General features: G+C 37.5%; 1 protein-coding gene across 1 annotated transcript; it reads left to right on the plus strand.

Annotated features, from left to right (window-relative positions):
* Positions 1 to 437: 437 nt before the first annotated feature.
* LOC128677861 (uncharacterized protein) lies at positions 438 to 13,499 on the plus strand. Its single transcript, XM_053759010.2, has 20 exons — positions 438 to 800; positions 1,215 to 1,415; positions 1,675 to 1,834; positions 2,166 to 2,308; positions 3,267 to 3,418; positions 4,340 to 4,905; positions 5,036 to 5,140; positions 5,856 to 5,977; positions 6,407 to 6,598; positions 7,203 to 7,395; positions 7,753 to 7,846; positions 8,447 to 8,652; positions 8,772 to 9,014; positions 9,718 to 9,847; positions 10,210 to 10,355; positions 10,740 to 10,936; positions 11,222 to 11,341; positions 11,597 to 11,774; positions 12,092 to 12,219; positions 12,428 to 13,499. Exons 1-20 carry the CDS (start codon positions 520 to 522, stop codon positions 12,468 to 12,470), a joined length of 3,600 nt encoding a protein of 1,199 aa, XP_053614985.1. The 5' UTR covers positions 438 to 519; the 3' UTR covers positions 12,471 to 13,499.
* Positions 13,500 to 13,576: the final 77 nt, after the last annotated feature.

Below are 13,576 nucleotides of genomic sequence, written 5' to 3' on the forward strand. Positions count from 1 at the left end.
TTAATATTTGATAGTATCGATAGTGTAACTATCGACTTTTGACAATACTAAAATAAAAGAATGAATGATTTCATGTTGACAGCTGAAAATACTTGGCTTGACAGCCGGGTGAATGAGTGTTGGAAACTTAAAAATTGTATTTTTAAAAATATGAAAGAAGTCTCCCTGACGTGGGCGTCTGTCTGTATGAACCACGGTATAATAAACACGCAAAAACTCAAAAACTACATTTACTCGTGTCTACAAATAATGTGATTCCTAAGTAGGTTTAGGTGTATAATTTATTATGGTTTGTTATTGAATGGCAAATGGCATATAATAATATTCTCGCATTTGTAGTCTACCTACAAGGTTAAATAAAACTGAAATAAATGTTATTGTTTGCCTGTGTTAACTGTCAATGTCAACGTTGTTATGTCAGTCAAAAGGCTAGTAAAAATATTTGGTTAGGTTATTTGCCAGCTGTTTTCATGTTTTGTCCGGTATCTTAAATTTATTTTCCGAGAAATTTAAACTAAAATGGATGAAATAGAATACAAACTAAACACAAATAATAGTGTTTTAATAGTGAATGCCATCGACAAATTGATATGTACTATAAAATCTAAATATAAACCTGGCGAAAGACAGAAGTTTGTTCTTGAGAATGAAGAATTGAAATTTTTGAGGGAGAAGTGTTCTTCAAAGAATGCTATGGTGAGCCACACGGCTTGTCAGGGTCTCCTGGCCCTGGTAGAGCTGGGTGTTATGGACATTGGCCAGACAATGTCGATCGTTGTGACCCTTCTTCCCAGTGCACAGTAAGCAATATTCTTTTATATATTTCACCAATTTTATTCATTTCATTGTATCACAATAACAAGTAAGTAAGTTGCAAGTAACTAAAAAAATGACCATATTCTTATATCGCTCTTATTTTAGTACAAAAATGTCTATCCATTAAGTATAATATTGTAGTTAAAAAAATCCCAGTAATTTTTGCCAGCTTTCATTTAGTTTCATCTGCCCGGATGTTTGTATATAATCAAATGTTGCAAGTTAAATTTATACTTGCCTACAGAGTAAAAATTTTCCTTTTTACTCCAGTTTATATGTCAATGCATTATTATAACAACTGTAAACTGCAACACAATAAGATCTCTCTCTATCTATCTATCTCACTGATGAAAATGAAAGCTTGTTGTATCAAAAACTTATTTATCAAATCTTTTTAGCCATCATTCTGCCATTATCTCCACAATGTCTGGCCTAATGATCCTAGATCTGAAGTCCCGTCTAGTGCCCGGCCAGCCTTACAAGTGCCAGTTCGGTCTTAAGTCTCCACAGCACCCATTCATAACTGTGTTGGAGAAGAACAAAGCAGAAGACGAAGTGTTGGTACAAATGCATGCGTTGTGCACACATCCTGACTATATGTAAGTATTTCTTATCTTTCATACTGTCACAGTGAATTATTTTTCAGACACAATTATAAAATAATATTAATATCAGGCAGCGTCAGAAGTTCTAGACTTAATCATAATGACCACACTGATAGATTTTGAGTTTACAGACCGTGATTTCTTTTTGTAATATGTAAGGATATTATCGATAATGGTTATCCTTATGGATACCATTTGTACCGTATTTAATGAGAATAAACAATTCTATCTCTGTCTATTTCAAATTTCCCAGAGTGTCATCAAACAGCTTGGAGCTCCTCCGGCCGGTGTTCCTGTGGCTGACATGCAACCCTCGCCGCAGTGGCAGTGTCAGGCCGTGGCAGCTTCTCCTGAGCTTGCCGCAGTCTACTGCACAATCCTCACTGCTGCTTGCCTGTCTCTCATGTCAGCAGGTATTTTTCTTTCTTCTTTACATTAATAGTTTAAGCCCCGAACAATATTATAATACTAACAAAGCATTCCTGTAACGGGTTGGTGTGGAATACTAAAAACAGTATTTTAGTTAGTTATATAAACAATTGTGGTTGGTCGCATGTGGACTCTTGAATAGGACCACTCCAAATCCTCATATGTATGTCGTATAAGGCGACTAAGGGAAACATGCCTTAACAGCTTATAGGTAACAATAACATCCCCAAAGAGGGTTGACGTCAGGCATTGGGCAGACGTCAGGCATATATATTTATATTTATTTAGTTTTAATTCGATTAATTTTACTTACAGATATGCAACCCAGATTTGGTGGAGCAGGCGTTCGCAGCATACTCAATAGTGACGGAGGCAGCACTGTACAAGCAGGACAGTGATCAAGTGGAAGCCCTGCTACCGATGATAACCAGGATCTCCAGAGAACTAGTGAAACATGGGTGTGTATAGCATGGTTTGATGTGTGGTTCCCACCCTAGAATAGGACTCAACTGATGGGTTATGAACAAAATAGGGATAAAATAGAGATTTAGAACAATGCAGTAAAATATTTTATTTTCACAAATCAAAGCTACATACATTTTTGGCGACCATTACTGAGAGAGAGAGAAAAACTATTTCTTCTTTACCACTGAACAAGCCTTGACAGCTGATAGGCAACAAAAGCATTCACGGAAGTTGATTACCGACAGGCAGGCAGCCGGTCGTCAAATCATAGCTAGTTTATTAATTATTTGGACCCCAGGCTTCGGGTGTTAAAGAGAGAAAGTATATTGGTGGAATTTAAGATTAAATAATTGATTAAATATTTTTTTATATGGAGCTTTAAATACTGGCTGATAGCTCAGCCAGTATTTAAAGCTCCATAGAAGGAAGGAAGGCCCATCTCCATTAGAAGGATCTCAAGTTTATAGTTCCGTATCCTCAAAAATGGAATGGTTATTTTGACGACCTCGGTGGCGCAGTGGTAAATTGCTTGCCTCTGAACCGAGAGGACCCGGGTTCGATTCTCGGTCGGGTCATGATGGAAAACGATCTTTTTCTGATTGGCACGGGTCTTGGATGTTTATCTGTATAATGTATTTGTTATAAAGTATAGTATCGTTGAGTTAGTATCCCATAACACAAGTCTCGAACTTACTTTGGGGCTAGCTGTCTGTGTGATATGTCCTAATATTAAAAAAATCCATGTAAAATCAGTTAGAATCTATTTTTTAATAAATGATAATAAAAAAGAATAATTATCAAAATCTTACCAAATTCCACACGATTTTATAATTCGGAGAAAATTGACTGCGACAGACGGACGGACAGACCATGACACAAGTGATCTAATAAGGGTTCTATTTTTTTTCACATTTCGTACGGAACCCTAAAAAATACACATGTGTTTGAAAGCCGCGACCCCCGGCAGTGCTACAGCCTCACGTCGCGCTGCGCAGACGCAGACGCGAGCGCCGCGCTGTGCTGTGCTGTGCTGTGCTGTGCTGAGCTGGCGCGCGCGCTGCCCGCCGCCGCCGCTCTGCATCTGCACGAGTTGTTCGCTAGGGGTGAGTACTTTGTAGCTTGTGAGATATAACTATTTTATATAAAAATTTACGTGAAAAAGTGCCTGTGAAGATCTAATTTCTGAATAAATTATTTGAATTTGTGTGTCCTAAAGGTCATCACATCGGACTGCCAAACTGGAGCTCCCGGGTTCGAGCCCCGGTCAGCTGGCCCACCATCAACTCTTATGGAACGATTCAAATGAAACTCAGTTCAATTTAGGAACCTAAAATGACTCGCAACGGGCGGCAATTGTGTTAATCCGCCACTGTGAACAGTAGCGTCACTTACTCTGTAAAGCGAAAATGACTATCAGACTTTTTGACAAATCCTACAGTGATTTCGGGATAAAAAGTACCCTGTGTGTTAATCCAAGGTACAGGCCACTTCATTATGTAATTTCATAAAAATTTACTATTAAAAATAACAAACATACTCACAAACTTTCGCCTTTATAATATTACTTAGTAGGGTTATGTTTACCATTTTAACCCCTTGACAGCGGAAGCGAAATGTCAAAGTGATTAATCAACGCAGTCAATGACGAAATTGCTTTCTTAGCAAAAAAAAAAAACAACATATTCTTGTAAATGAAAATGTACAGTCAACAAATAAATAATTTCAACAGCACATCAACCTACCCAAATTCATTGCAAACTCGCCGCTATTACCGCGCCATAGAGGTTCAGAGGTTCACGTAGGGTAACTCGATGTGCTGTTGACTATACTAATGGTTTAATTTACTTAATATCAGGTAAGAGAGTAAGACGATTATAAAAACTGTTTATTTGTTCCACAAGTTCAAAGTTTACAATGTTGCAATTCAGATATAACTAATTAAAAAAAGAACCTTTTCATTTTGAAGAATTCCCGGAACGCAGCTAGATATAAATAAAAGCTTTTAATAATGACTATTGTTTCAGCCCTCGACATAATAGAAAAATACGAATGCTGCAACATATCTCTTAACATGTTCGTGGCGCTCTCTCTACAGTGGCTCCATCTACCGTCCTACCTAACCTCGTCGGCCTTGAAAGTAGCTTCAAAGATAATTGACATTTACCAATCAAATAATAAAGAAGACAATCGCTTGCACATGCCTAATCTAAAAGCGAATAAAGTCTTCCAAACTTTATTATACACAGACAGCAAGTTATACGTCACATTTAAATTGTTAGAGACGTGGGAGCGTGTGAGAGATAACCCGGATAAATTAAAAAGTTGGTTCGATTCTTTGGATAGATTAGACGAAGAATTAAAATTTGAATTGTTACCATTTTTGCTTGGTGTTGCTATGGACAAGAGGAATGATGATTGGTTTGAAGATATAATAGTTAGGGCTTTGAGAATGGTTGTGGGGTTGGTGGATAAGAAGAAGGAGGCATCTGTTATGCTGTTGCCGGTGTTGGTGTATAAGATCGCAAATGACAAATCGCCGAGAGTGAAAATGGAATGTTTGAAAGCACTACCGTTGATGGCGAAGACAAAGGTAAATGTCTTTTGCTTTTTTTTTCTAATAAAAAAATAAAATAAAATTAATTATAAAAAATATATAAATTAATTATAATTGCAATACAGTTTTTTCACTATGTAGTTTGTAATATTTTCGCATTATTCAGGAAAACGTGCCCACAATAGTGGCGATACTGAATTCGTTGAAGGCCGGCAAAGGGGCGCCCGTCTCTTTCCTTATCTCACTGTACACTACGTTGGCTGAAACACAGGTATTTAACATATTAAGTACAGCCAACGACACATCAACCTACCCAAAATCATTGTTAATTCGCTCGTATGGCTGTCGCATAGAGGTATAAACAGGACTTTATATTATTTATGAGAAAAATTAAAATACAAATCCCATTTTGTTAAACAATCTGTTAATTATTAATAAAATTCTAATTCAATATCAAAATATACCTACATAAGTTAATGACTTAAGACTAAGTCTACGGCCGACTGAAGAAGCGGCGCAACAAACTTCACCGCAGCCTTTTCTACAAAAACGTCAACTAGCCACTTGCGTGGGTAAAAAATAAACAATAAAATGCGTAATGTATTTATATAATCGAATACAATAATTAAATATAGATATATTATAATTATAAAATATTCATTATAATTTATATTAATTATTAACTTGTTTTTATGACCACCTCGGTGGCGCAGTGGTAAAGTTCTTGTCACTGAACCGAGAGGGGTGATGTGAACCGATGGGTCATGATGGAAAATTATCTTTTTCTGATTGGCCCGGGTCTTGGATGTTTATCTATTTGTTATAAAATATAGTATCGTTGAGTTAGTATCCCATAACACAAGTCTCTACTTACTTTGGGGGCTAGTTCAATCTGTGTGATTTGTCCTAATATATTTATTTATTTTTGTCACCATATATGTAAATTTTCAAGCATAGTGTGATTAAATACCAATTTGATTGATCAGGTGCGTTGCTTCCCGTACCTGCAAGAGTTGCTGGTGGAGCCCGGCGCCGGGAGACCGGACGAGCCCAAGTGGGAGGTGGAGCTCGCCAGGGCCGAGGCTGTTGACAGGATTTGTGAACTCAGGTGAGACATGGGGCGACATCTACCGCGATAAATGCGCAATGCCGACTAAGCGGCAATCACGAAACAAACCAGTCTAAAGTTAATGGTATTGTACCTTTTGTTAGGTTCACAAAACTATTTATTTTTTGTATATTTTCAAGGTGAATTAACAGTATACAGTCTTAATACTAGACAAAAACAATAGATTACAAAGTAACGTAGTAAGTATGGACAGATGACGTTATAGTTAATATGACCGAATTGACAAGTCTAGAACGCGCAATTGAAGATCTCAAGATTATATTATATATGTTACAGCTAAACTTCGAAGTATGCGATTGAAATGAAAAAAAAAGAAAGAATTTTTGAAATCGATTCAGTAGTTTCGGAGATTACCCGACTCAAACAATAGTCTTTATTTTCTTGTTTCAAAACCAAATAAAATGTCAGGCCGTCGAGCCACGGCCTGGAGTTGGTGCCGACGTTGTCGTCGATCCTGAACGCGGGATGCGCAGGCGCAAGCGTGCGCGCGCTGCACGCGCTGGCGCGGCTGTGGCGCGCGCGCAGCCTGGCCGTGCGCGGCGCCTGGCGCGCGCTGCAGCGGCGGCTCCTCCGCGACGCCAGGCCTCTGCTGCAGGTCAGGTCGGTGCTCGCCAATTTTTCTTTTTCCGAGATGAAAGGTTATGTTCTTCTCCGTAATTCGAACTACGTGTGTGCGAAATTTCAAGAAGATTGGTCGTGCAGATAATACTTGAAGAGATAACAAACAAACTTACTTTCGCATTTATAATATTATTAATATTTGGGGGTTTTTTGAGGGTCATGCTCGTGGATGTAAACCGATTAAATTTTATTTTGAGCTATAGCTAAAGTTTATAAATTTATTTTTTTAATCGAAGGATAAAATGTAGCTAAAAGAGGGAAAGAAAAGCCAAAAAAGGCATATAATTAAAAAACAAAGTAAAAGTCGTGTCGTATAGGAAGGTAACATCTATGGTAGGAAACAGAGTAGAATGGAAAATACTCCATTGACAAGAAGCTCGTTCTTAAATTTATTGATTCACTTATTCAAAACAACATTAATTCACAATATGAAAATACTCCTGGCGTGTTATGAGAGTGACACGCATGGCAAACTTTCGTGTGTCAAAATAACATTTTTCAAAATTGATTTAAAAAAAAAAATTGATATGCTGGTTAATTTTAAAGTCTGTGAAATCGTATTTTATGCTAGCTAATTTTACAGTCTGTGCCGCCTCCTGTCCGAAATCCCCGCGCTCCGCGTGTCAACCCCAGAGTTCGACAAACTGATCAGTGAAGTCACCTGCAAACTGTGGACGTACATCGCGGATTCTAATCAACCCGATGTTGTGGAAGCGGCGTGCGATGCGCTGGCGCAGTTTAAGATTACTGATTATAAACTTAAAGATATTCCCGAGGTACCTAATTGACTTAATGTTTGTGATTTTTTTTTTTTTTAAGTGAAAACTTCTTTAGCGGCGTTGTGCACTTTTTGTGATGGGTAAAAAATGTTTAACTCGCGTCAGGACACGTGACTTGATCGAAAACTCGTAAGACGTCAATAATGCACAACGTTAATATTCAAGTTTTCACTTCTGTCAGGAATCCCGGAGTGCAACCCGTTTTTTTTTATCACATGTTAACACGTATTAGAGTTGAAGTATGTACGTATTTTAAGTTATTTGATACCGACATTTTCTGATCAACATTAAAAAAATGGTTACAGATTTAAGAAATAAATTTATATATGTATTTTATTTTGATTTATTTCATAGGTATACCGTCGTTCAGTGAAATTGCCGTCATCATATTGTAAGACTCCAGCAGATGCTGCCAGAAAGCCCGAAGATGTATTAGACTATGTGCCATGTAAGTATGTTTGTATTTAAAAATCCCGTGAAATCAATTTAATGTTGAGTAGTTCGTGTATGCAGATTCGCCTGGACGAAAGTTGCTTTCCTGTAATGTAATTCTAGTTTTCAGTATAAAGGTTATCTTATTTATTTATTTATTTAGAAAACCAACAGCGTTACAATTCTAAAGGTAGTTATGTTTTATATACCTAAAAGTAAGGCCAATAAACTGATCTTTTATCTAATTATATAACTATGTATGTTAATATGGAGGAGTTAACGGACAGAGGGGAGGCTAGCAGTGGGACAACAGCATAAGACTAATAATTGAAATGTTAGTTAACATTAAATCTTTTGTGATATCAGTTCCGAACTTTTAATTTATCTGAAAGCTAATAACATGATTGGATTATGTTGAAGTAATTAACCGCACCTACAACTTGTCAGTTATCCATGTCACTGAAGTTTTTCTCTCTCTAGCTTCGCTGTGTACTTGTGCTGTAATATATCCCAATAAATCTCGAGCTCATGGCTTCCTTTTTGTTTCATTGCATAATCCTTCAGATTATTATATTTACAAGTCTTGTAAAAATAGGATTTTTTTTTAAATTTATAGGCGAAGTGTGGCCAGAAGTGTACAAATACACCAACCAATTCGCTTTGAACGGTATCGAGCGATTGTGTACCAAACTGATAGAAAGAGAGATCAAGGGTTACCGCAGCGGCGTGTACCAACATGACGCGCGTGCGGAACCTCAGAGTGCTGGTTACCTGCCCGCCAGCAGCGTCGCCAGGGGACTGTTGGATTGCTTTAGGAAACAGGTATATGTTTCATACTTTCAACCAAATCAGCACCGCCATAATATTATGTTCTTAATAATTAGGCAAGTTCATTATCGATGCTTCTTCTCAACTTCAGTGTCGTCGTATATTTTTTGCAGACAACTTCACCATGTTACGAATTCCCCGACTCGGTCCTACTCTCAATCCTAAACACACTGACAGCGGAGTACCCCCGCCCGCTGCCGCCGGTGGACATGTGTTACCTCCACGAGGCTATACACCGAGGCGAGGCGTGGAAAGCCGGGTGTTTGATGCTAGCGGCGAGGCAGGCGCAGACCTCGGCCTCGGCGAGGCGGCTGTTGGAGAATTATTTGCAGGGCATCGATCCAGGAGCCACTGAAGTATAAATCAATCGATGTGCATTATTGTATACAATTAGAATATTATTTTTACATTTTTAATAAATTAAAAAAATGTTATCAATGTTATGTGTGGATAGATAGATAGATAGATAAATATAATCTTTATTTGTAGCCACAACACATTCAGGTTCTTTATATCAATAACACACACAATACAAATAACAGTGTGTTGCAGCAATACAAAAAGGACACAACTCAGCGGTACTATTACCCGGAGGGGCAATACACTGATTTTCAGTTGAGACCTTGAGGTACCTAGATGCGAGCGCGAGATACAAAGACGATGACAATTGTTTTTCAATAGTATATAGATAGTATATAGATAATAGTATATAGTAGACATTGTTATTCAATAATTGACTACAATTGTAGATATATAAAGTTAAAATTAGAACAACGGATAGAAAAAAAAAGAACTACGTTAAACTAACTCAGCGACAACGTTTCCTCATTGGATTTAAAGATAATCCTTTTTATGTATCGAATTCTATTTATTATTTTCATCCATGTGCACGAATCTTGTCATAACGATATATTATTTGTAAAGTACGGATACTTAATCATGCAAAATCAACAATTTCGATGAAATTTGGTAAACGGTTAGAATATAGCCAGCAATAGTATATACATACTTTTTATGCCTTAGTAAATAAGGACTATAATCACATCTCTTTATTTCTAGCAATCGGATATAATATTAGTATTCGAGCTACTCCCAATTCTCTGTCGTGGCGTGCCCCCCAACTCTCTGAGAGGACCAATAGAACGCTGTCTTGCCGAATCTTACTCCGTGATAGCCAGGACTAAACGAGGTATAACATATAGCAACAACTTCGAATCAATACACATATATGTATATACACATTAAAAAACTTATTCCTAAGCCTAGGTAAAAGCCATTCAGTTTTCTGTCTATTTTTCTATATATAATATTGTTTTTTTCAATAGAAAATGAGCACTCCTTTTTCATTTAAGTGAGAATGATTCACAAAGTTTAGATTTTGGTCATAGTATTCTGCTAAACTGCATGGTCGTTTGCCTACTATACTATATAAAAACAAAAAACAAATTATGTAATCACAACTTAGATTTAAATATTCATATATTTTAAGTTTCTTAGATAATTAAGAGTGTATGACAGAAAGAGACGAATATATTGGTTGGTTTTATATAGCGCACGGCACAGAAGAGCCACTATTCGTAAAGCAGCTAAATTACATCAGACAAGCACTGGAAAGCGACAAGATACACGACGCAAATAGGACACTACTCTCTCAGATTGTGGAGCATTACTTCTCTATTATCTCTGACGATAATGTGGTGAGTTTTTTATTTTATATATTTAAGTAAATAAAAATACAAAAAGTAATATTGTGCGAAGTTACACACACAAATGGCGGCCCTAGCATTAAGTGCTAAACAAAACTCAGCAGTTTATAGAAAATAGCACTTTGTAATATCTGTTCGAGAATTCACATCGCGCGTGTTACGCCACGGTTGCGGTGCTTGGTTACAGCAACACGCTAGGCGTATTTTCTTACGGCAGGCGTGTGTATACATTACTCGAATTTCTAATATTTTTTTAACATTTCATTGACTTCTTTGTTCGTTTTATGATGTTTAATGTTAAAACTTATTTAAACTTTATTGCATGAGATACAATATGCAAAAGTAGGTACAAAAGTATTGTTGTCGTTTTCCCAGGCGTGGCCTACTTACGTCCAAACTTGCCGCACGCTTTCCACCAAATATCTCGAACGTATGACGTCACCGACCAGCTGGTGGGAGAACACAGTGGAATTAGTTCGCAAATCCACCGCAGTTAGAGTTGCTGTGGCTATAGAGAGCGCTAGTCTCGTCTGGCTTAATGAACTTATCGATGCTCAGAGTAGTATGGTTGTGTAAGTATTCCACCTTTTCTTATATTAAAGCTTATTTTAAGGCGTCAAAGGAATTTAAACTCGGGACGCGTCGTCTTAATCCTCGTGCAGTGGATTTATATAACTTTTCGATTTATGACATTTAGAACTGTATCCGATTCGTTCTTAATATTTCCTTCGCCGGACACGCTTGGTATTCTATAATACAAACTCATGCGACTCTTTACCGATAGGCGAACGTCTTGACCACTGTTTAATGAACATTGGTTTCATTACTGTGAGTACAAATAAAATCGCCTATTTCAGCGTACACGAGTACAGCGTAGAATGCATGATCCCCGCGCTACAAGCCGCAGACCGCGACGCGCCGGCGACTGTGGAATGGTTCTTACAACTAATGGCGCGAACGCAAGTCGCTTTCCATGAGTGAGTAATCCCTATACACCATACATTTTTAATTATGCCTAAAAATATATATAAAGGCTTAATATTAAAGACCCTATTAATACATGTGAGTAATCAAAAGTTAATATTATCGTTTATTACCAAATATATTATAACAGTGTATGTAAAAATGTCGTGTTTGACTGTATGAACGTTATAAACTAATTTTGTACGGTTTTCACCAATAGATGTGTGAGGAAGTCCTAGGTGTGTAATTTATTTTATCTTTGCATCCAGGACCGAAAACCAATCCGCTAAGCAGTACCTCTGCAATCTAGTTATGATAACGACAGCCATATTCAGCGGCCACTGGTCATTATCAGCATCTCCATGCACTAGTGACGTCACGCTAATGTTACCAGCTGCGACTGCGCAACTGTTTCAGAGGGAAGCTTGGCAGAATTCTACAAGACAGGTATATTTTATTGCTGCCAGTTGTTATGGTTTCATATGTACACAGTTAAATTTTAATTATGTCACACGCGTTAAACTTGATAAATTATTATGCACACTTCATTGAAATTTCGATAAAAGGAATGGGTTTGGTTTGTACGCTAGGCGCGTTTTCCTACAACGAACGTATTAAACTGCCTTTTCACTAGTAATCTGTCATACATCCCTTTCTAGCAAGCTCTTTTGTTTGTTTGTAACCTTTATTGTACAAAGAACACAAAAAGTGCTAAATCCTACTTTACACTAAGAAGAAGTCTTATACTATATTTTTGTCATCAGATGTTGGAATGGCTGATCCACACTCGGGATAACATCGGCTGTTGTAGTACAGCCCTCAGCTGCCAGAGGGCGCTACTGGCGACCAGGCATACGGCCCCCTTCATGCAGCACAACATTTGGACTAGGCTGTAAGAAATTACATTATACTGCTTCTTTAATAAATGCGTCGTAGTAGGATCGAGTAGTATTATAGTAATATTGTAAATTTCCTTTTTACTTCGATGTTAACGCCGTTCCTGATATTGTAAGGGATATATTTGCGCCACGCGTGTCGCTATGCAGTTACAAATGTAAAACACGCCAGGCGTGTTTTTATTGTTTTTCTTTTTGTTACAGGGAAAGCTACTTTGGCAAACATGCTGTAGAAGTGGATATGTAGATATCATAATGTATATACTTCCTCGATGTTGCTGTAATATTCTATAAATACCTCTTTGAAAAATAAAAAGGCGTGGCGAAACATTTTATTTCAAACAAGACGTTTTATTTTCTTGTTCAAAACGTATTATCGTCTAGGCATCTTAAATCGAAATATATTTGTATTTTGATTATTTAAGACGCATTTATACTGACTGTGTAACGCGAATGCGCGCTCTTTTTTGTATGACAATGCAACGCAAGAAACGCACGCGCATGTGTTTCAGTTAGTGTAAACGGTTATGCAAAGGCCGGTGCACACATCGGCCTTTAACCAGGGAATGCCTGCTATCACTTTCACGGGTTTTTGGAATAGGTTTCCAAAGCCGTTCGGTGCTATAACCCGTTCAATTTGCTTTGGTAAGCGCTATATCAACGTCTACAAAACCCTTTCTTTGAGGTAAGTCGTACGAAGGGGGGGTTCAGATAGCAGGCTAATTTATGCTTTAAGCTCAGGCCATACGGTCTTAATTTGAATAAATTGCAATGCACAACAAATACCTATTAAGCGCGTGCGGTAAAACGGTGCGTAATTATTTACACGATTCAATGTGTCGTTTCGTGTCTTTTAGGCTCTTCACACACGGAGCTACGCAAATTTGCACAGGAGCGGGGTGTGATGAAAACTACACCCCTCTCCCCCCGCAGGCATTTAAGGGGAAAGCCAAACAGAGTAAGCGCTATAACGTACGGGTTACCCCTTCGAAAGAGTTAGCCATATCATATGGGAAATCCTTTAAAAGGGTCACAATGTGGGATAGTCATTGGATTGGGTTAGCCATTGAACAGGTTACACAAGAATATGGGAAACCTTTTCAAAAGATTAAAAAAACGAACGGCTTGTCCGGTCCCTGCCTTTAACATAACTATTTATACAATGGTGCCTAATAAATATAACAAATATGGAGCAGCGTTACTGTATAAAACTTTTGTAAAATCTGAATATAATGTGCCTAAATATTGTTTAAATAAATAAAATACTTGTTTGTTATGATGCTATTTATTTCAACACTTATTCACAATATAAATAAACATAATCTCCCTTATTTACATATTAACTGACAATAA

The sequence above is a fragment of the Plodia interpunctella genome, chromosome 18 (genome assembly GCF_027563975.2).
Source record: "Plodia interpunctella isolate USDA-ARS_2022_Savannah chromosome 18, ilPloInte3.2, whole genome shotgun sequence".
Lineage (NCBI taxonomy): Eukaryota > Metazoa > Arthropoda > Insecta > Lepidoptera > Pyralidae > Plodia > Plodia interpunctella.